At 58.8% G+C, this 21,426-nt stretch overlaps 7 protein-coding genes across 7 annotated transcripts; 2 read left to right on the top strand and 5 right to left on the bottom strand.

Moving 5' to 3' along the window:
- Window positions 1–299: 299 nt before the first annotated feature.
- On the bottom strand, window positions 300–1,460 carry E0L32_001755 (uncharacterized protein; the record flags this gene model as incomplete). The annotated part of the gene is made up of 1 exon (XM_031135869.1): window positions 300–1,460. One exon carries the CDS (start codon window positions 1,458–1,460, stop codon window positions 300–302), a length of 1,161 nt encoding a protein of 386 aa, XP_030989891.1.
- Window positions 1,461–5,866: 4,406 nt separating this feature from the next.
- Window positions 5,867–6,669, top strand: E0L32_001754 (uncharacterized protein; the record flags this gene model as incomplete). The annotated part of the gene is made up of 3 exons (XM_031135868.1): window positions 5,867–6,013; window positions 6,159–6,267; window positions 6,593–6,669. The coding sequence occupies 3 exons, from the start codon at window positions 5,867–5,869 to the stop codon at window positions 6,667–6,669; spliced, it is 333 nt and encodes a 110-aa protein (XP_030989890.1).
- A 943-nt stretch (window positions 6,670–7,612) lies between these two features.
- E0L32_001753 (uncharacterized protein) lies at window positions 7,613–11,702 on the bottom strand (the record flags this gene model as incomplete). The annotated part of the gene is made up of 3 exons (XM_031135867.1): window positions 7,613–8,964; window positions 9,018–11,522; window positions 11,585–11,702. 3 exons carry the CDS (start codon window positions 11,700–11,702, stop codon window positions 7,613–7,615), a joined length of 3,975 nt encoding a protein of 1,324 aa, XP_030989889.1.
- Window positions 11,703–13,552: 1,850 nt separating this feature from the next.
- Window positions 13,553–15,172, bottom strand: E0L32_001752 (uncharacterized protein; the record flags this gene model as incomplete). The annotated part of the gene is made up of 2 exons (XM_031135865.1): window positions 13,553–14,980; window positions 15,029–15,172. The coding sequence occupies 2 exons, from the start codon at window positions 15,170–15,172 to the stop codon at window positions 13,553–13,555; spliced, it is 1,572 nt and encodes a 523-aa protein (XP_030989888.1).
- Window positions 15,173–15,756: 584 nt separating this feature from the next.
- E0L32_001751 (uncharacterized protein) lies at window positions 15,757–17,290 on the top strand (the record flags this gene model as incomplete). Its single annotated transcript, XM_031135864.1, has 5 exons — window positions 15,757–15,776; window positions 15,835–15,867; window positions 15,944–15,993; window positions 16,073–16,280; window positions 16,789–17,290. 5 exons carry the CDS (start codon window positions 15,757–15,759, stop codon window positions 17,288–17,290), a joined length of 813 nt encoding a protein of 270 aa, XP_030989887.1.
- A 54-nt stretch (window positions 17,291–17,344) lies between these two features.
- E0L32_001750 (uncharacterized protein) lies at window positions 17,345–18,676 on the bottom strand (the record flags this gene model as incomplete). The annotated part of the gene is made up of 1 exon (XM_031135863.1): window positions 17,345–18,676. One exon carries the CDS (start codon window positions 18,674–18,676, stop codon window positions 17,345–17,347), a length of 1,332 nt encoding a protein of 443 aa, XP_030989886.1.
- Window positions 18,677–20,005: 1,329 nt separating this feature from the next.
- E0L32_001749 (uncharacterized protein) lies at window positions 20,006–21,184 on the bottom strand (the record flags this gene model as incomplete). Its single annotated transcript, XM_031135862.1, has 1 exon — window positions 20,006–21,184. One exon carries the CDS (start codon window positions 21,182–21,184, stop codon window positions 20,006–20,008), a length of 1,179 nt encoding a protein of 392 aa, XP_030989885.1.
- Window positions 21,185–21,426: the final 242 nt, after the last annotated feature.

The following is a 21,426-nucleotide window of genomic DNA, read 5'->3' as shown; positions in this document are numbered from 1 at the left end:
GTCAAGGACCTTGGGGCTGGTCGAATAGACCGTCCCGGCAAAGATCGAGGCTTTCAAGCCTACCAGGAAGAAGCCAGTGCTCCTTTCGCCACAGGACTGCCTCTTGTCATTAAACACCCAACCTGGGTATCAAATCGTACCACTCGTCAAAGTTCCCCCCAAAAGGACCTTTAATATTAGCCCCCGAGCTTGCGCATTCCTAAACTCCTTGGAAAATCCCATACTATCATGGCAACAATCGCCCACCCCCACCGGTGAAAAGATTGGCTCCAGCGACAGCAGTTCACAAACTCGACCCGTTAGGCGGTAGTTCCGCTCTCTCTGGGCGAGCTGAACATGCTGTCCGGCATGTGATCGTAGTTCATCGCGTGCTCCTCTTTGATCTGTGGAGACGAGGGCATGGGGAACTTGGCGTCGACCGGCGACATCTCTACCGAGGAGGCCAGGAACGGCAAGTCTGATAGATCGTCCTCCCAGAAAGCATCACCTTCGCCGACGTGAGAGAACGCCATGCTGCCACGCCGTGTAGCAGGATTCTCCTGCGAGATCGAATCTCGACGAGAGGTATACGGTGACGGAGCCGTGCTGGGGCGTTTGACCTCTGGTGGTTCGTTGAAGGCCATGTTCTGCTGCGCCATGCAGTTCTGGTTCACCCGCTGGACGAACCTCCTGGCTTCTGTGCCAATCCACCTGTCAATGTTGGGGTCGTTGCAGGCCGCGTGGGCCATGACATCAGTCTTCATCCGCGTCACCTCGTCCAAGAGAGTATGGTACTCGAGCTGCAGCTGAGAGTGCTGTGTCTCCAAGCGGGTCTTGGTCTCCTCAAGGTCGGAGACATATTCCTTTTTCCTCTGCCGACACTTGCTGGCGGCGATCCTGTTCCTCTCGAGCAGCTTGTCCTTCTTGCCGTCCTTCTTCTCTGCGGTCTTGGCACTGGTTTCCACTTTCCTGGATTTCCGTTTTCTAGGCGCTGGCGCTTCTGGTGGAGGCGTGGAAGCAGCACTGGTGGATTTGGACTTCCTAGAGGAAGCATCACTGATCGTCATCGGCCGGCTCTCCTGCGTTGTCGTCGAATCGTTTGACGAGTTCTGGACCAGCTTGGGCGGGACGACTTTGGTTGCTGGGGCGATTCGATCGCTCCGGCGCGTTGATACCGACGCCGCAGCGGTCTGCACGTTGTCTGCCGAATCTTGGCCAGCGGGTATGACGATGGTGTCGGCAAGGTTTGATGGTTGAGCTGGCAGAGATGGAGCGAGCAGCATCGGGTCCACAGCTAACTTGGGGCTGTTGGTATACGACGACAGGTCAAGCTGCTGATGGCTGAAGATATCCGGGTACGAACCATCTCCGTCCATATCAGCGACCGCGTCGCTGAAAAAGTGAGGGGTGTCCATGGCGCGATCTTCTTGAAAAAGGCCGCCAGGGGCCAGTGTGGTCTTGTAGCAAACGGTCGCAGACATGAATGGTGGGATCTTTCAAGGGCCGGCAAGGTCCTCGAGCAATGCCGGGAAGAGGAACTACAAGGCCTTGTCGAGGCGGGACGGTTTCAATTGGCCAGCAGGGCTGATGCGGGTGAGAAGCTCCCTGGCATATGCTTCCAGGGGGTCGAGAGATGGGCGATGGCTCCAGGGATCTGCAAGGTGGGAAGGGGCGTGTTCGTGGACGACAGCCTCTTGAAAGCGTGCGAACAGGTGCTCCGGTACTGACACTGCTTCGTAGATACTTCACGACATAAACCGGCAGCCGGATCCAAAGGGTGGCGAATGTAAACTCAGAGCTCGGCTCGGCTCGGCCGGACTGTTGATGGTTATGCTCTGCCAGGCGGTTGCGGTCTGGTGTAGATAATACGGAGGAGAGCCAAGGAGATCCGAGAAGGAAAGTCGATGGATGAGCTTCCGAGATGCTCGAGTGATGGCCAGCCGACCGACAGACAATGCTTCGAATCAAAGGAAGTGGCGAATGGATCAGGCTTGGCCAAGAAGGATGCCGGGCGCAATCCACCAAGAGGTGGTATGTTTGCTCGTACAGGGCGGGGAAAGCTCGAGCTATTGGGAGCTTCAGAAGAGGGGAGCTCAAGACAAGGTTGAGCTAGGGAGGGAGGAGGGAGCTTCTATCAGAGCAGCTCAAAGGGAAGTGGGGCGTGCGAGGTGCGCAGCTGGAGGGCGCGTCGACGAGGGTGTGCGCCGAACGATGGGAAAGAATTCCAAGACGGCAGGCAGAGGAGTCTTGTCTGTATCTTGGGGGTGGGTGTTGTCTCTTGCGCGGCGACGGAAAACGCGTGGCTGTCAGGATTGAAGCCAGTGAGTTTTGCTTCTGCGGTCTGTCTGGGGAAGAAGACAATTAATGGTAGGGTTGCTTGTTGTATGAATCGAGAAGGCTTTTTGGGCCGGCGGCGCAGAAAAGACAGCAGCAGATGGTGCGGGATCTGTGTCAAAGGACCACGGAGTAATGGAACGCACTTGGATGACTTTTATGTCAAGTCGTGTGTTTCGACGACCTTGGACAGACTGCTGGCAGGTGAAGGTGGGTTTGATGCTGGGTGGAGGTCACTTGAAGATGGGTCGCAGGTGAGGTAGGTACTTCCACGGAAAGATTCCTCCCCATATTTTGGACATGGCCGACTGGATTACCACATTACCTGGCAGGTAAGCAAGGTCCAAGTAAATATGATGGCAGCATTACTTTGTACCTTACTCCGTGCTTTACTTTGAAATGTCTGGGAAGGAACCCCGAAGTATCCCCTCCTCGCGCGGCTGGTGGCGCAAGGGAGATGGGGATGGCCTAAACAGGCACGGCGCATGTCAGTACCTTCAGCAACCAAGCACAGTAGTAGTTAGACATAGACAATGTACAAGTAGCTATCCTGCGAGGCATCTCCGAACGCGACAGTCAAACTTGAAATTCTATCTACTTGTACTGTAGGTGAGTTGCCAAACATGCGGAGCCAATGCAGGTGGGCCCTCTGGGTCATGATGGGCTTGTGACGTTAGAAGTCCAAGCGATTGCCAGGGGAATTCCCAACGACGCACGACTCTTGCTGGGCGGGCTGCTGGGCGATCCAAGAGGCGAAAAGACGATTGAGCCAACAGCAGAGCGAGGAGCGCCGCGCCCGCGAGGTTCCAGGCCTGGACGTTATTTGATGTGCAGGGCTGACCACCGTTGCTTGCCGAACGACTCTCTGCTCTCCACCTACAGGTACCTTACTATGTACTACTTGTAGTACCTAGTAAGTAGGCTCGTAGGGTGCGACACAACAGCCGGTAGATACATTCCTATTGTCCTACTGACCACGTCGCCTACCAGCATCCGATCCGCCTCTAGATCCATTCTGGCTGCCTGCATTCGTCCTCACAAAGGAGGGCGGGCGTGCGTAATGGGGAGGCGATAAATGTCGGGTACCTACCTCTAGTGGCTGGACGGAACTGTGCTGTTGTTGTTTTCCCAAGGTTAGGTGCTCCGCGAGAGAAGGGAATGGATGGGCCAAGGATGCATTCTGCTATGCTAAGAGGAGCCACTAGCCGAACTCACTCAATCACGGGACTCTTTTGCGTTGATTGAGCAGAGAGGATGGGTAAGCCAATCTCGATGGCCGCAAATTGGCTTTCCCAGAGCTGGCCGTGCCTTTCAGTTGTCGACAAAGTTCCCAGGTTGCCCAAATGTACGGGAGGGAACACTTGGAAGTTTGTTATTTTAGCGGGGAATGAGGGCCACTCGGCAGGCGGAGGGTGTTCCCTCCCAGCTGTGATTGGCACCCAGCCCCCAGTGGGGCGTGCACTTGCAGTGGGGACTAGGCCCTGCCGGGCAAGGCATGCCTTGGACAGAAACGCTATTTGGCCACCATCTCGGTCAGTCTGGTCCAAGCTTGCGAGCTGCGAGACAGGCTCGCGAGAGATATCAGCTGAGCTTGAAGCTTGGGAGAGATAGAGTGAGAAAGAAAGACAGATAGATAGAACTTTCTAAACTGTCAGTCCATAGCCAGCCAGCCACCCTTGCCACCCATAGAACAGTTAGATGCCAGGCCGTTCTGTTCGACAATGTCGGAGGGAACGGTCAAATCTGTTTGTCGATGCGATCAGAAACCATCCAAAACAACAATCAAAACAGCAGCGAAGAAGCAGCTCCGCGAGGTCGAGGCGGAGCTTTTGCTCCAGCCTGAGCCACGAACTGACTGAGGCACCAGCCAGGCCAGTAAGCTCTTAGCGCCTTACCTGCCGGACACGCTAAAACCCCCACTTTTGGCTGAGGTACAAGGGGCAAAGAGGCACCCGTGGACCTTCACTATCAGACTATCCAAGGTCCCGGGGCCACTCACCACACACCATACCCCGGCGTTGTGCCCGTCGCGTCTCACTGGAGACTGGCAAAAGAGTTGCATCCATTGCCATCCTGCACCCGCGAAACAACAGTGATCGGCGACAAGCATCTCCCTGTTCTTGCTCTTCGCAGTGCGGCAGCCAATCTCCACGACAGGATGAGACATCCGAGAAAAACCTATCTTTGATGACTGGACTCGTCAATGTCGTCATAACGCTTGAGCTGGCTGTTGTCCGATACATGCCCGGCAATGACGGACGGATTCAAGTAGATCTGAGACTTTGCCTGTCTACTTCCTATCCCTATCTGCTAAGACCATCCAATTGAAGTGAAAATACCCCGTTGCGCCTGGCCTTCTCGTCGGCATAGTTACCGTTCTTCCTCATTGGCCGGACCACAGTGGCATTACGACATGCCCTCTCCGAGGCCCGCATCAAGAAAAGGGTCTACAAGTACAATTCGAGTCCGGCAATGCGATTATTCCCGTCCTGAGCTTGACTATCGAATGGCCATCAGTACAGTCGCTCAACCTCGACAGGCTTACCGGCGCGAGGCCCGCACTGCTTGCCCGTTACTAGCCGTTGATTAGTGCACCGCCTCCCCGAAGCTGCGTTGTTCAACCCTTGCCAGCTCTTCTATTTGACTTCACGCTCCAAAAGCATGTGCCTTGCCTCTGTTGTTCTAGGCCAGCCCCCGCGCTTACACTGAAGAACGTAATCCTCCCTCATCCGCACCATGGGCGGAAAGCCTCCTGAATTGTCTGAGTATGGAGGGGCGCAACCATGCCGAAATCACATGGCTGTATCGGTGGCAAGCACGAGGTATTGTGATTAGCCCAGGCTGGGAGTACCTTCAAACATGCTCTTGATGCCCTATTTACTTGCTGAACTAGAGATGCTTGCCTAAGGTAGCTCCGTATTATCAACCTGACCTCCGAACCTCGAATGCGCTGCATAGACGCCGCCAAGTTCATCCAATGCCGCTTTATATATTGACTAATCCTTCAAGCTTTGAAATCGGAGTTGAGGATCTTGCCTGATAACACAAAACTCTGCGAGGACTCTCACGCCTTTATATCTGGGTTCAACATCGTTCCCCTGTGCAGTTCCACCGTGACAGCCTGTTCCGAGCTGGGTAGCTTTCGGACTGTCCTGGGGAATTACTGGTTTCAATAGACTATCCGTAACAACTTTGAAAGCACACGGCGGCAGCTTTTGCCCGAATATACACAGCCATGTATAACTTGTATCCAGCACTTGCTGTTGAGCAATTCTATAGCGAAAGCCGGCAGGCGCACTCACTTACACCCCGATGTTGGCGTCTTTGAACCCCATGCTGACCCATCCCCACATTAAAAGAATCCTTATCGCGAAACCAATTAAAGCCCCGCGACGCGCTGATACGCTCCGAATCGCGTCTCCCTCACTTCCAAGCCCATCAAGTCACATCATCATCGTCGTCCTCGTCACCGAATCGCCATTGCCTTGTTCGATCCGCTCGCCTCGAAGAAGTATTTCCCACCACAAGTAAACAAAACACACTCTCCACCATCATGGACCAGGTCACCCCGCGGATCACCAGCCGCTACCTCGACTCCTTCGTGGGCCAGGTCGTCATGATCGTCGGCAAGGTCGCGCAGCTGCGCGGCGACACGGCCGTCGTCGACTCGGACGGCAACATCACGGCCCAGCTCAACCGGGTATGTTTCGGACGGCGGTTTCCTCGTTTCACCTCTCTCTCTCTCTCTCTCCCCGCTCTCTTTTACTCCTTTGCAGAAACAAGACAAAGACAAAGACAAGACACACCTTGCTTACCTAGTATTTGACTGACGTCCTTGCTCCCAGGAATCCCACCTCACCACCGGCAACGCCGTGCAGCTCATCGGCAAGGTCAACCCGGACCTCTCGGTCAAGGTGATGGACTCGCTCGACCTCGGGTCCGGAGCCGCCGTCGGTAAGTTTGAAATATTATATATGCCCCCTTGTCTTCACACACACAGCCCCCCCCCCCCCCACCTTGTCGGGTAGTGTAGTGTGTAGCCTGCTGCGCAGAATGGCGACAAAGAGTTTTGGAGAACTGACCTTTTCGATTTCGATCGGCGGCGGGCGCAGATATGGGCGTCTACCAGGCCCTCGTGGAGGCTTCGCACCGCGTGAGGGAGATCCACTTCTAGACCAGACCACATCCATACATACATACGTACATACGTATCCCGATCGAAGCCAGCTTAAAAAGTCGCTTATCAAAAACGCCGCCTTGTTTAAACAACAACAAAAAGGGGGCACGTTATCGCCATTTCACTACTGTATCGAGAAGCGCGGTGGAGAAAGTCTCAAGGGACATTTGCCCGTCTGAGCATCTGGGCCGGGCACGTTGTCGTGGATGTTCTGCTTGTGGCCTGCTAGACACCGGGGCCGACCGTGGCCGATAGAGGGAACAGGGACGGCGTTTGGCGTCCGGATGATGAAATGTCAGGCTGGCTACGGACGGATCGGCAAGGGAAAGGCTGTAATTTGGTAGTAGCCATTGTGGGCAAGAGACCTATCAACCCGAAGCTATCTATCCAGGGTACCTAGGGTAGCCCAGGTAGTGTTCAATTCCAAGAGCCAATCCAATAACATAACCATGTAATGAAGCATTTTCCTGCTCTGGACATGTTCCTCAGACAGCTTACCAGGGTTGTCAACTGTGTGGAAAGGACGGCTGTCCTCCCACAAATCACAAATCAGCATCTGCGTCACACTCCTCCGAAAGTCTGGGTCTGGTTCAACCGCCGGGCCAGGCGAATCTCTTCGTATTACAGCGACGAATAATATTCTCATGTCTATTGAGTTGTCTGGGCTTTTTTTTTTTTTGCACCAAACAACCTGCACAGAATAGACAGGTATCTAAGCTAACTGTAAGTGCGAACAACGCAGAAATCCCTTCATGGCCCGGCCTGTCATATGTTCCCCAATGACCTCCTCGGAGTGTGTGTAATGCAGGAATCAACACACTCCAATGGTATCTATGCACACACTCAGTCGCAAACAAAACCACCATGATCATGACCAAACATGTACCATCATAATCCGAGACAAATAGCCTCTTCTGCACAGGCTCTTACTTCTTTGCTCTTCCAAATCTCAAAACAACGCCATAATGCACGCTCTTTTCCCTCTCCTCGCTCAAACAAAAGCAGCAAACAATCCACCCCGGGACCGACGCTTTCGCTCACAGTGAAAATGCATTCGAGGACATAAAACCAAACAACAACAACAACAGCAGCAACAACAGCAGGAACATCCCTCTCTCCATTCTACATCTGCCCATGGATCGCCCCCACATCCGTCTGCAGATCGATATGCGCCCACAGATGCGAACCGTCATCGCCCAGGCCGTCCGCACTAAACGACACGTGCTGGTGGTGGTGGTGGTGGTGCAGACGGCCACCGCCGCTGCCGCCGCCGGGCGACGAGCTCGGCATGACCATGTCGGTGCTCAGGTACTGCCCAAAGTCCATCGCCGCCACGCCGGCGCCGCCCATCGCGGCGGCGGCGTCGCTGTCCAGGTTCGGCAGGCTCGCGAGGTCAAAGTCGATGAGGCCGTGCGCCGAGGAGCCCTCGGTGAAGTCGTTGGCCTCGGAGACGAGCAGGTCGATGGTCGCCGTGAAGGGCGAGTCGAGGCAGCTGGGCGCGAAGTGGGCGTGCAGGCCCTGCAGGTGCTGGTGGCGGCCCGGGGTCCGGCGGCTCTTGGACGACGCGCTGCCTGCCCCCATCATCATGCCGCCGCCGCCAGAGCCCGAGGTACCAGACCGCGGCGTCTTGGACGGCGTCCTCTGCAGCTGGAGCAGGGCCTGGCTCGGCGACTTGGGGATGGAGCGGACGGACCGGATCGACTTGGAGATGCTACGCGTGATCGGGCGGTGCGAGGGCGTGGCCCGCGTCGGCGTCTTGAACGCGTTGGGGTTCGAGCTTCCCGACTTGGGTGGCGGCGTGGAGGGGCGGGCAGTGGGCGGTGTCCCAAACAGATCGGCCATGTCGTCGTTAACAACTCGCATGCCGGGCGTGACGGGCACCGGTGGGAGCTCCTCTCCCACGTTCTCCTTGCCCACAGGCTGCTGCTGCTTGGCGGCTCTGTTGGTAGGGGAGTTCTTGGCCGTGTTGACCGAAACATCGCTCAGAACTTTTGGCTCGCCGTCTTTTCTCGGGGAGGGGAAGAGCAGCCTCCGCGTGCCGCCGAGATCGTCCTCTATGGCGATCGGGCTGTCGGCGGTGCCGCTCCCCCTTGAGTGGGTAGATCCCGGCCCGTTCCGGTTCGGGGATCCCCGGGGTTCAGGTGCCTGGTTAGACCCTGATGGAAAAGACTGGCTGGCTGAGTCGTTGTTGCTGTTGCCGGAATCACCTCCCGCCATGCCGTTGCCGGCAGCAGCTTCAAGGTCGAAAGGCGAAGGCACCGCGTCGGCCGGCCCGATTGGGTCCGTGGTGAAATAAGCCTCAGACGTCAACTGCAGCTGCGGGTCGCTCTTGGTGCGCGACTTCTTGGACCGTGAGTTGCCAGCGCCGCTCTTGGGCTCGCGCTTTCGTCGCGGCTGGTTGAGCCTCGATGAATCCTTTTCCCATCGGTCCTTGGGACGATGGCTCTTGAACTTCCCCAGCCAGATACCACAGGCTAGAAGGGGGGTCAGAATGATGGCTAGGGGATGGACATTGATTCAAACTCACGATTGCACAGGAGCATTTCAGTCCACTTGCTCTTGTCCTCCATGGGGCCAAGGGTCTTCTTGACTAGCCGGTACCGCTGGGGCCTGCCATCCGCATCCCGGTCCAGGATATCGATAGCCGTCACAAAACCAGGTTTTTCAGAGTACTCGTAGTAACCGGGCACTCCCTCGTGATCCTGAGTCCACATCTTGCGCCATGTCGGGGTCTCGATCGCGCCGCAGTTCATACAGTATGGAGGCATCTCGCCGCTCTCTATGGCCTTCTCCAGACGCTCCTTGATCGTGTTCTTCTTCACGAGGTTCTTGTTCATCCGCGCAGTGGGCTGGTCGATGTCGCTGGGCGGGCACGGAGCTTCGGAAAAGGACGTGGGCAGCGGGGGAGGCGGCAGTGTCAGCGCGTGGACGACCGGGGGATCGCTGGCTGGCACGGCGCTCGTTGACGCTGCTCTAGCAAGCTGGCGTGGTAGCGGCTGTAGTTGAGGTTCTGGTTGAGGGGCAGGGAGTTGTTCGACTTCCTCAATGTCTGCTGGGGCATCCTCGATCTTAACGGGAGGCTGGTCCACAACCTGTGGGGTCTGGGACTCCCTACGGGTTGGCATTTCTCGAGACTCCTGGGCCATGGCCAATAGCCTCAGGTTCTCGACATCTGCCTGTGTAGGGTCTTCTTGAGTTTGTTGTTGGGTTGGCATTTGAGGCGCCCCTTGGGGTGCCATAGTTGGCGCGGGTGCTGAATGCATCTCGTTGCTTTCAGGTCTCGGGGTGGGCTCGGTCTGAGAGCGTTGAAGTTGGGGCGGTGCAGGCGGAGGCTGGCCAACTTTAGTGGACCTGGCGTTCAGACTCTTTTGGTTTGGGGGGTTATAGATGCTCGTAGCAGGGAGAAGTTCCGGCGGGCCTGGATTCTCCATCTGAAAGTTGAAGCTGTCGCTTTGCGGCGCGTTGTTCTTCTTCCGGCCGCCCTTGGTCGCACGACGGGGCTGAGCCGGGGCCTCGTCCTGGACGGGTTGTTGAGGTAGTGTTTGCGGGAGGTCCTCATCATCGAACATTACATCGTCAATGCCCCCGCTCATGAAGCCAGAGTCAGGCTGGTGTCTGGGCATGGGCGGCAGGATCGGACTCGAGGGCGGCGGGCTGGACCGCAGGTATGGCGTCGTCCGGGGAACAGGCGGTGATGATCCGAGATCGGCAGGACTGTCCTCTGGCGTGTAGATACCTGGAGAGTTTCCGAATGACTCGGTTGGGGAACGGGCATCGTGGCCGTGCATATGCATATCGGAATACGTATTCGCGTACATTAGCTGGCCATCAAAGCTAGCCACCGACCCCTGTCTTGATCCCTGAGGGATAGGTCGCTTCCGCTGCTGACCAAAAGGATGACCCTGCGGGACGGGAGTTGGTACCCGGGGTGCTTCTTGCAGGTGGCTGGCGCCAGGTCCTTCGCCTCCAGCCGCGACCGGCCGCATCGTGCGTAGAGACCCCGAAATACTAGCAGCGACCCTGAGGGAGTCGGGGACCGAGTCCAGCGGGTTCCTCACCGGATAGTCTGCCTTGGTGGTCTTGGCCCGCTTCTTCTTGGGCCCTTCGTCGGCATCGGTCGGTTGCTCCTCCGCAGCTGAAGTGTTTCCATCGCCAAGCGGCTTCTTGCGTGGCCGGCCCCTAGGTCGTCCGGTGGGAGCTTTTGATCTAGATGCTCTTGATGATGGCCGCGACGCTTTAGCGGGTTCCTTGTGCATCTCGACTGGTGTTGACGTTGGCGCCGAGGCAGGCTCCTCACTGGGGCCCATTTGCATAGGCGCAGGAGCCGTGGGTGGCCGCTGGGGTGGTGCCGGGGCTGCAGACGAAGGCCTGGACATGGGCCTGGACATAGGCCTGGAGTCCATGGACATGTTCATGTTCATGTTCGTAGGCATCTCGGCTCGGTACGGACCCAGATTGGGAGAAGGTACCGAAGCGACGTTGGCGGAGCGGCCAAGAGCCGGGTTCGACTGGATGAATGAGTTCCACTCGGTGGTGTCGGTCGGCGTCGGTGCATTTTTCATGGGTGCCTGTTGCATGTCGCTCATGCTGTTGTTTTGAGGCTCGGCGCGTTGCATTACCCTCGGCACGGCGGTAAGCTTGAGCTTCACCTCTAGCGTCTCCCTGATGCCGTTCCCGAAGATGGCCAGCAGATTCTTGGTGACGCGACCCGTGACCCATTTCGGCTCGTCCGCCGCACCCGCCATCTCCAAGGCCCATGACAGCATGCCCTGTCCGACCAGCGGCATGTCGGGCTCCGAGTAGTCGTAGGCATAGACGGTGTAGTCGGTGTCGGGCTGGCCGACAATCTCAGGGCTGCATTGGGCGAGGGCCTGGAGGCACAACTTGAGGTCGACGACGCCGATCCAATTCCTCTCGTCGAGAGGAATGGCTTGGATCTGTAATATTTGTGGCCAACGAGCCAGGCAGTTCACCTGGCTGTCTCTGTCGAAGGTATAGTGAACCTTGACTGCGAAGGAGAGAGAAACATGTCCTAGGTCAGCAAACAGCCAAGATCGAGGGCAAGGTGATCGAGGTGGGCCAGGCGGTACTCACGTCCCATGGGCCTGACCTGGAGCCCATACTCGTCCGAGTCGTTGGCAGGCGGTGCCGAGTGCGAATGGCCGCCTGCCCATTGCTGGTTGTGGGAACCCATCGTGAGAGGCGAAGCCATGGCGCACTCGGGGGGATCGGAGAGCGTGTCGCACGGCGTGAGCTGTCGTCTCGGCGGGAGATGAGGAGGAAGAGAAAAAGAGAAAGCGGTGATCAAGGGCCGAAATAATAATTGTTAGAGGGGAGAAGACATCAGGCAAGTACAAGCAAGGAATTGGAGATCAAGGTAGTCCCGGGCCACAATTGAACCTTGCCAGTGTTTTGGCGGCGGCAGTCAATTAGAGAGGCTGGTGGGCTGGCTCGTGTGTGTGATACAGCGCGTTTTGGTCGCGTCGGTGGAGCTCCCGACGATGCGAGAAACGGGCGGCGCCTCGACCGTCGACCTCAACAGCCGGTTCCGCTTCTTTTCTCTGCAGACACTTTAAGAAAAACCGGGCCCGGTTTGCCCAATTGATTCAAGGCAAAGTCGAGAAATGAGCCGCTAGAAAAGAGGAAGGGAAAAAAAAACGATATGATAAAGGTACAATATGGAGTGCAAATGGCCTTCTCTGTTGTTGAAGACTTATGGTTCCGTCTGTGGTGTGTGTGTGTGTGTGTGTCTCGGTATCTGCGTCGCGGGCGGGAACGCGTGCAGAAAAAGGGCCGGCACGACGACGTCAGTTCAGGCTCGAGGGGGCCCGGACGGGATCGTTAGCTGGCGTTTTGGCGTTGCAACAGCGGGCGGGTACAGGCATCCAGGGCACCTGACGCGCCTAGAACGACACGTGCACGGGCCAGGGCCAAACACTCCTGGCCTGAAGCCGACCTCGAGTACAAGTACTGAGGGCTAGTGGGTAGCTCGGCTGTTACTGGCTGGGCTCGAGCTTCTCAGTCAGCTCTCTGCAACAGCAAAAAAAGAGAAGCTCCCCACCCAACCAACCACATCGAGGCCTCACCCTCCAGACCACCACAATGACTGCACGCTGCCCACCAGAATGCCGTGCGCCTTCTTTGCTCTTGTTGGTTCTTCTTCTCCTTCTCCGCCGCTTTTCCCACACACCGATCCGGCTTTAGCGTTTGGACGTTTGGACAACTCCGGAGCCCGCCGCGGGAAGCTCTCGAGGCAGCAACTGCTCCTGGTTTCGACTCGACAGAATTGCTGAGAGATCCTGGGAAAGGTTTCCAGTCGACCTTTGCCCGGGAGAGGAGATGGGGCCTGCCCCCTTTTATATGTTGTCCGAGAGATGATGCCTCGATCCTCGCCGTCTCTCTCTCTCTCCAGAGTCTCTCTCTTCCCACTCTGTTCCCCCACCCACACACCCATCTACCTACTTCTACCTATCCATCCATCGTTCCATCGTTCCATCATCTCCCATCTCCCGGCCACCCAAGATCCATGCCCTGCTTGTCGTGCTTATTGCCCCTCTTCTTGCTCCGAATCCATCCCATCCCATCCCATCCCATCTCCCAACTATCTCCATGACTCAACCAGGCATCTACGCCCGCTAGTAAGCCCGGCAAAAATGACTGCCCACCACACATAAAATTGAAGCATTCCATTTCCCTTCTAAGCCCTTTTCAGATCTCGCTCACAACACACCGTACGCCATCCCGTATTTGGTCCACCAGAGAGCCTCCCCGCCAATCACATAACACCATTTCTCCCATCCCCGTCCCAAACCAGTCGAATGTGAACAATGCTCATGACGCTATTCCGAACTGACTTTTACCTTGCCCAAAATGACCCCGCGATAGCACATTTCGTGCACGCATGATTTTCGGTTCCCAAAATGTCTCGGGGCCCAAACACAACCAGAACGACAGCACAATACAAGTAGAAGTATCTTTTCCTTGCGTGATAAGAAAAATATATGACGATATAATACAATAAAGTCTATTGACAGTATCCCTCTCTGACAAAGCGATTGCATTTTAATCCTCGCGAATCCAGACAGCCTTGCCTTGCTCGTTCTTGGTCGTCTTCCTCGCCACAATCTCCTCCACCACCTCCTTGACGCCCTGCTTGCCCCGCGTCTTGCCCACCAGCTGGTTGACCACCTCGCGCTGCGACTTGGTGCCCTCCACCACCAGCTCCTCCACCTCGCGCTCCGTGGGCAGGCCGAACTCCCTGAAGGGGTACTCGGCGTAGTCGCGGTCGTTGAGCAGCTCGATCGCGCCCCCGTCGTCGTCCTTGGGCTTGGCGAAGAAGGGCTCCGTCACCTTGTCGTCGGGCCCGATGTCCTCGAGCGTCTGCGGCTTCCACTCGGGCTTGGTCGACGGCTTGTTGATCAGCAGCGCCGAGACGCCCTCGGTAAAGTCCGGGTGCTGCATGAACTTGGAGGCGATCTGGTGCTCGCGCCTGAACGTCTCGGCGATGGTCCACTTGCCGCCGATGCGCATCTGCCGCAGGCTCACGTGCACCGCCGTGGGCGACCGCTGGTGCAGCGTCTGCAGCGTCTTCTCGGCCCACTGCTTGGTGGCGCCCTCCTCGGCCTTGAGCGCCGCGATGATGTCGGCCACGCTGTCCTTGCTGAAGCACCTGTCGATCGCCTTGCGCAGCTCGCCGCCCAGCAGGATGGGCTGGTCGTGCGGCAGCCCCGTGCAGTACTCCTCGATGGTGCTGCCGATGACGGCCAGCCTCTTCTGCAGGCTGTCAAAGTCCTTGAAGCGGAGCTCCGCCAGCCGGGACTCGAGGGCGGGCAGGCTGGAGGAATGGAGGTAGTGGGTGGCGACACCCGAGTAGAAGACGTTGGCGCCCTTGAGCCTCTCGCTGGTCAGGGCGAGGTAGGTCCCCACGGCGCCCGACATCCTGGGCAGGAAGAAGGACGCGCCGACGTCGGGGAAGAAGCCGATGGTCGTCTCGGGCATGGCAAACACGGTCCGCTCGGTCGCGATGCGGAAGGGGGCGTGGATGCTGAGGCCGACGCCGCCGCCCATCGTGATGCCGTCCATGAAGGAGATGTACGGCTTCTGGTACGTCGCGATCAGGTGGTCGAGCTTGTACTCCAGCGCAAAGTAGTCGGCCGACGCCTGCTGGCCCTCGGGCCCTTGCTTGTTGGACTGCGCCAGGGCGGTCACGTCGCCGCCGGCGCAGAAGGCCTTGTCGCCCGCGCCCTTCATCACGATGACGTTGGCCATGTCCGACTTCTCCCACTCGAGCAGGCGCGGCGCGATCTTGCGGATCATGGACCCGTCCAGCGAGTTGAGCTTCTTGGGCCGGTTGAGCTCGATCGTCCGCAGGCCGTACAGGCTGTTGAAGAGGACGTCCTCGGGTTCGTCGCCGGGCAGCTCCTTGAAGAGCTCCATGGCCGCTTTGGTAGACATCTGACGGGGTTGACAATGGGCTCGAGTTAGCAAAATCTAGATGTGCGGGTCACGAGCCCAGAGCTGTTCTCATCTCTTCCGTACCTGAGCGCCCGCAGCACCTTGCTGCGAGAGGATCTTTGCGCGGAGAGGCATGGCAAAGGGAGAGCCTCCAAGACGGGCCGTGCAGCCGCGTGATGCCGCGATGGCTGCTGGGCCGGCGCGACTGAGGAGCGCCTTGCAGAACATCTATATCGTCGGGGGGCCGCCGTGAGAACTGTGGTCAATTGGAGTCGCGCATCCAAAAGGCTCGGGAGAGGTTGGGTGCGGCAGCTCCAAAGGCGTTTCTCGTATCTCGAAAGGGCATCCGTCGACAGACAGCTGTGAGGTCGGCAATGGTTTTCCACTTTCCTCCACCTGGGTGCATTCGTACAGCTTTAGCTCCAAACCCGAGGTTTCGATTTTCTTTCCTCGGGACCCCTGGTCAAATTGGGCGGCCTAAGACGGCTCCTGACGGGGCGTCGCTCTCGGTACTTTAGCGTGCTCTTGGTCACTGTCGCCTTGCTGTAGTTAGTGGTCACATCAAGTGCACTGTGAGTGCTGTGTGCGCTGCTGGAAGTATTTTTGGCCGGAGTAGAATAATGCCGCTCCGCCATAGCGACTCCACCTTTGAATAAGCACCGTCCAATCACACTACATCGCACGAGGTACGTACCTCCACGACCGCCAAACACCAAATCCCAATCAATCCATCGCCTTGGGAGCCATCTCGAAAACTTCCAGCCTTGCTCGACACCACACAGACCCGCGACCGCGACCACATCACACCCACCATGGCGGACGCAAAGATCCAGTGAGTCTATTACGCGTGTATAGCAAATATATGTATCGAGACTGACTGGCGTCTTCAGGGAACTCCTCACCAAGCCTCGCAATGAGCTCACGTACGAAGCTTCCCTCCCCCCCGGCCCGCACGGGATACAGCCGCGACGATACGCAATGCTGACCGACACCATTTAGGGAGTACGAGATTTCGCAACTAGAGGAGCATGAGTTCAGTGCAGGACCTCGTACGTTTCCACAGTCCACCAAGCTTGCCGCCCCGCTGCGCGCGCCACAACCGTTGACTGACCGCATCGCAACGTGTAGTATCTATCCTTCAGACCGCCGTGCGCACCCACAACCAGGTCCTGATCTCTTGCCGGAACAACCGCAAGCTTCTCGCCCGGGTAAAGGCCTTCGATCGTCACTTCAACATGGTCCTCGAGAACGTGAAGGAGATGTGGACAGAAACGCCCAAGCTGGCTGGTGGGAAGAAGGGCCGGCCGATCAACAAGGACAGGTTTATCAGCAAGATGTATGTGTTCCTGCCGAATGAAACCGGTTTTTTTTGGCGTTTCTACTCCACGATGGGCAAGTTTACTGACGGTGGGCTATACAGGTTCCTGAGAGGAGACTCGGTCATCCTGGTGCTGCTGAGCTGAGCGAAAGAATCTACTGTGCTTTGTTTTTCTCTGCGGGTTTTCTGGGCTACGACCATAGTTATGCTCTAGACGTGGTTATATCAGGGGGTATGGTTCGTTCATCATCAGGACTATGGCGTTATAAAACTTCGAGAGTTGTGTATTCACTGGTCATCATCACGGCATAATCCACCAATCTCACGAGAAGAGCATACCTCCTCTTCTCAGCATTATTGGCAATTATCTGCCCCCCTTTTTTGGTGAAATTATTCATTGACAAATCAGCGCTGATTCGATGACTATCCCGCTCGTTTTTCAACCTTTTACTTCTGCACGACAAGTATTACTCATTACAATCACATAGGTCAACCCCTCCGCAGAAATTGCTGACTGCTCAGACAGTCTCCCACCCGTCCTCGACCGGCTTCAGCCCGGTCAGGCCCAGGAAGAAGCTCGCCAGGCCGTACGCCCCCGGGTCGGGCACCTTCTCGAAGCCGGAGCCGCCGACGTAGACGGCGCGGCCCAGGCTGGCGTGCATGCCCTTGGTGCCGTCGGCGCCCCTCTTGGCCGCCTCGGCCGCGCCGCGCACGTCGCCCGACGCGGCCAGGGTCTCGACGAAGGGGTACAGCGCGTCGACGAGGGTGCGGTCGCCGGGGCGGGCGGGCGTGTAGCGCGACAGGGCGTCGCAGCTCTGCCGCAGCGCGGCGGCCCAGGTCTTGGGAGAGGCGTCGCCGCTGCCCTGCGTCCGCAGGGCGTGGACGAGCGAGTTCATGAAGATGGCGTACAGGGCGCCCGAGGTGCCGTCCATGGTGTTCTCGATGACGGGCACGAGGCCGGCCACGTCGACGACGACGTCGCCCGTCAGCTTGGTCTGGGAGAGGTGCTTGAGGATGGCTATGTTTGAGACAAAACAATGTCAGCGCGCTTTTCTTGTCTCTTTTTCAAATGGCAGTGACTGTCACGCTACGAACGTACCCTCGGCGCCTCTCTTGAGGCCGATACCGCAGTCGCCGTCGCCGACAATGGTGTCGTATCGCGTGACCTCGGGCTCGACCGAGATGACGCTCTTGAGCCCGGCCTCGAGCTTCGACCTGAACTCGTCCGGGTCCGTCTTGAGCCCGCTGGGCTTGGCCTGCTCCTCGCCGCCGGCCTTGGCCTCCCTCGTGGCCGCGTTCTTCTCCTCCCAGGTCTGCTTGGCGACGGGCGCCGACCAGCCCGTCGCCTCGGCCGGGTCGTCGAGCAGCTCGACCATGCTCGGCCCGCCGATGTCCGTGTTGACGACGTTGAGCAGGGTGATGCTGAAGCCGAGGCCGTTGAGGCTCGTCATGTAGGTCCCGCTAAGGACGCGCACGGGCTCGATCCTCCAGTCCCGCGCGAGCTGGTCCACGACCTCGGCCGTGATGCCGCCGAGCTCGAGCACGCTCACGCCGCCGAGGTTGTTGACCAGCAGCACGACCTCGTTGGAGTTGACGTTCAGGAAGGCGCGGTCCGCGTCGCCCTGGTCGAGCATCTGCGCCAGCATGCGGCCGACGAGGGCGGGCAGCTCGACCTTTTCCCGGCCGGACCCGGACTCGTTGTGGATGCCCATGCCGATCTCGACCTCGCCCGGCGCGAGGGCGTCCTCGGTGGGGGCGACGGCCCGGCCGGGCACGTGGACGCGCTCGAGGCTGGCGCCGACGCTGACGAGGTTCTGCGCCGCGAGGCGCGCGACGCGCGCGACCTCGTCCAGAGACCGGCCCCGCGCGGCCAGAGCGCCGGCGATCTTGTGCACGAGGACGGTGCCCGCGATGCCCCGGCGGCCGACCTTGCCGGCCTTCTCCCGGCCGACGCCGACGTCGTCGCCGACGACGACCATCTCGACGGGGACGCCGGCGGCGCGGGCCTTCTCGACGGCCATGCCGAAGTTGAGGACGTCGCCCGTGTAGTTCATGACGGTGACGAGCACGCCTCCGCCGCCGCCGCCGCCGCCGTGGTGGTGGTGGTGGTCGACGCGCGCCTGGATGGCGACGCGGACCTGCTCGGCCGAGGGGCTGGCGAAGATGGTGCCCGCGACGGCTGCGTCGAGCATGCCGCGCCCGACCATGGCGGCGAAGGAGGGCTCGTGGCCGGAGCCGCCGCCGGAGAGAATCGAGACCTTCTTGCCGGCGTCGTGGGCGGCGTGGGGCCGGCGGTAGACGACCTTGTTGTCGGCGTCGAGGGCGAGGGCCGGGTTGGTCAGGGTCGCGGCGCGGAGGGCCGAGTTGACCAGGTGGGTCGGGTCGTTGATGAAGTGCTTTGCTGAGGAGGCCATGGTGGTTCTTTGTTTTTTGCCCTGGTCTCCGGGGTATCTATTCAAAGAATTGGGTGTTTGGGATATGGAATTGTCTCACTCGCTGCTGCTGGTGGATTTCAACGGAGGGTTCTTCCTTCCTGTCTCCTCAGTGCAGCGTGGTCGAATCTCGCTCAGTCAGTCAAGAGGCTCGCTCAGGTCACAATCTCACGGCCGCGGGTTTTCACAGCAAGGTTCCGGAGACGCGGAGAAGAAGGACTGTCAACTTTCCGGGTCGCAAGGCACCGGCAACTATGGAATAAGACCGTCCAGCGGTCTGGGGCCTGGGTGGAGGGTTCTTGTGTAATTTAAATCAACGAGAGAAGCGAGCAGCAGCCAGGCCCGGAGGCGTGGTCACACCTCTCTCTCTCTCCGCGCACACTCACTCGCGGGCGAAGCTCGGCGGGGTACAGACAGCTCTGCTCGCTCGCCTGCCCTCAGTCCACGCCCGGCCAAGAAAGAGTGCGGGGCAGTGGAGATGCAGCTTCGCTCCTTGGTCTGGCACTCTCCCACACGCGCATGCACGGCAATGGATGATCCTGCTACTGCTGGGTCGTCTACTTTATTTGGTGATTGGGGTCGGGCGGACCCCCTCCATCGGATCCAACGCTGTTGGACTGGGGCGGCGGTCCTGCGAGGGTCGAGAACCTGCCTGCCTGCACCAAAACGGATCATGCCTCCGCAAGCCGGGGGGGGGGGGGGACACCGAACTACTGAATTGACCCGTGGAGGATTTTCCCACCACCGAGGCATGCCCTTCGCTGCCACGAGACCCGGGATAATTAGTGCGGCCGCCATTTTCACGGCAGAGAGTGGCGCTTAGCATTTCTCCTTCCGGCAGTCGCAGCACTACAGAGTAGAAAGCCGTCTTGTTGGGGGAAATGATTGGCCTTTGCTTGGAGAGAAAGCTGGTACGTAGTGGTAGCAATCTTGGCCAAAAATTACACTCGAGTCCCTCTTTGCAAAACCTCCAAAGCGCTCTCGAGGCAATCGAGAACCCTAGGCTTTCCCCCCAAAGCTCATAGAGACCCTCGCTCTTCCCGCGGAAACCCTGCTTTCCAGAGGGAGAACAATCCAAGAAAGAAAAAGAAGAAAAACGCCGGTATGCGGGGAATATCCAAGGTGTCCTGACCTCCCTCCTGGTGGGGAGTAGAGACACCCCCTTTCCAAAAACACACACACTCACACACACATATGCAAAGAATAAAAAGAGACAACACACACAAGCGCCTGTCTGCCTCCCCCTCCCTCCTGACGACCCCAGAAAAGAGGTGTACGAAAACACCAAAAAAAAAAAAAAAAAAAAAAAAATCACAACATGACAAAGACGCTGCCGCCGATGACGCTAAAGACAATGGCCGTCGTCGCAAACGCGGCGGCGACCTTGTCGCCCGTCGTGATGGGCGCCAGCTCCTCCATCGGCGCCGCGATCTTCTGCCCGGCGTTCTCGTCGCCCTTGGAGGTGCCGCCCGTCGTCGACGTCACGGGCGCGGCCGACTGCTTGCTGACGAGCGAGTACATGATGGCGTCGAGCGCGTTCATCTGCGCGCCCACGCCGACGAGCCCGTCGAACCCGCCGGCCTCGGGCGTCCACTTGAAGCCGCAGGCCGTGCCGGGGGCGCCCTTGAACCCGCCCGCCGCGGTCGACCCCGTGCAGGCGGCCGCGGCGGCCACGGCGTTGCGCCGGATCAGCGGCATCATCTGGTCGAAGGTGTAGGGCGCCATCTGCGTCGTGCCCGCCATCCAGCGCGTCAGGTAGCCCTTGAAGCTCTGCTGGTCGACGTTGCACAGGTTGGCGGCCTCGCACGCGCGCTCGACCAGGATCGTCTTGTCGGCGCCGCCCGTGAAGAAGACGGACCGGGTCTCGTTCCACACGCCGTCGACGCGGGCCCTCCACCGGGGGTCCCCGCCCGTCAGGTTGTACATGACGGCCGCGCCGTGCAGGAAGATGCCCGCGTTGTAGCTCCACTGTATCGTGTCGTGCTTGGTGCAGTTGAGGTCGTTGTCCACGCCGGCGCCGTCAAAGACGCGGAACTCGCCGTCGATGAGCCCGACGCTCGCCTCCCAGTCCCACACCTTCTCGGCCCACTCGGCGTACGTCTGGTTGCCCGTGAAGCGCGCCAGCCGCGCCGCCAGGTTGAAGAAGCACCCGTTGCTGATCGAGTTCTTGTAGTTGAACCCCTGGTTGAAGGGGAAGATCTGCCACCGGAGCCCCCCGTTGCACTTCTCCGTGTCCCACCGGATCATGTACTCGTGCACGACGGCCTGGGCCAGCGCCAGCCACTGCGGCTTGTCCGCCGGCGGGTCCGGGAACTTGTTCTCGGCGGCGCTCATGGCGGCCATGGCCCAGAACCCCTGGTCGTCGTTGCCCTCCGTCCGCGTCTGGTTGCCCGGCATGAAGTCGTTGCTGTCGCCGACCTGGTGCTGCAGCGCCTGCATGATGGTGTCGCTGTACGACGTGTCCCCCGTCAGGAACTGGTAGTCGATCATGGTGCCGAACATGGCTCCTGCCTCCCACCCTGCAGTGTTCCACCGGGGAGGTTAGTCCGCGCCCCTAATATCAAAATGGCATGTGTGTGTGTGTGTGTGTGTGTGTGTGTGTGTGTGGCTGCTGGGGGAGCAACTTACAAAAGTACGGATCCGGTAGGTTTCCCGGTACATCGCCGGTGTTGTTGCCCGTATAAAACTTGAGCAGCCCAAAGGCTACCGTTGCGGCGGCATTCTTGATCGAG

This window comes from Thyridium curvatum (genome assembly GCF_004353045.1).
Source record: "Thyridium curvatum strain D216 chromosome Unknown NODE_7_length_750237_cov_83.650653, whole genome shotgun sequence".
In the NCBI taxonomy this organism is placed as follows: Eukaryota; Fungi; Ascomycota; class Sordariomycetes; order Thyridiales; family Thyridiaceae; genus Thyridium; species Thyridium curvatum.
Note: the sequence above shows the minus strand (reverse complement) of the source record. Positions and strands in the feature narration are given on the sequence as shown.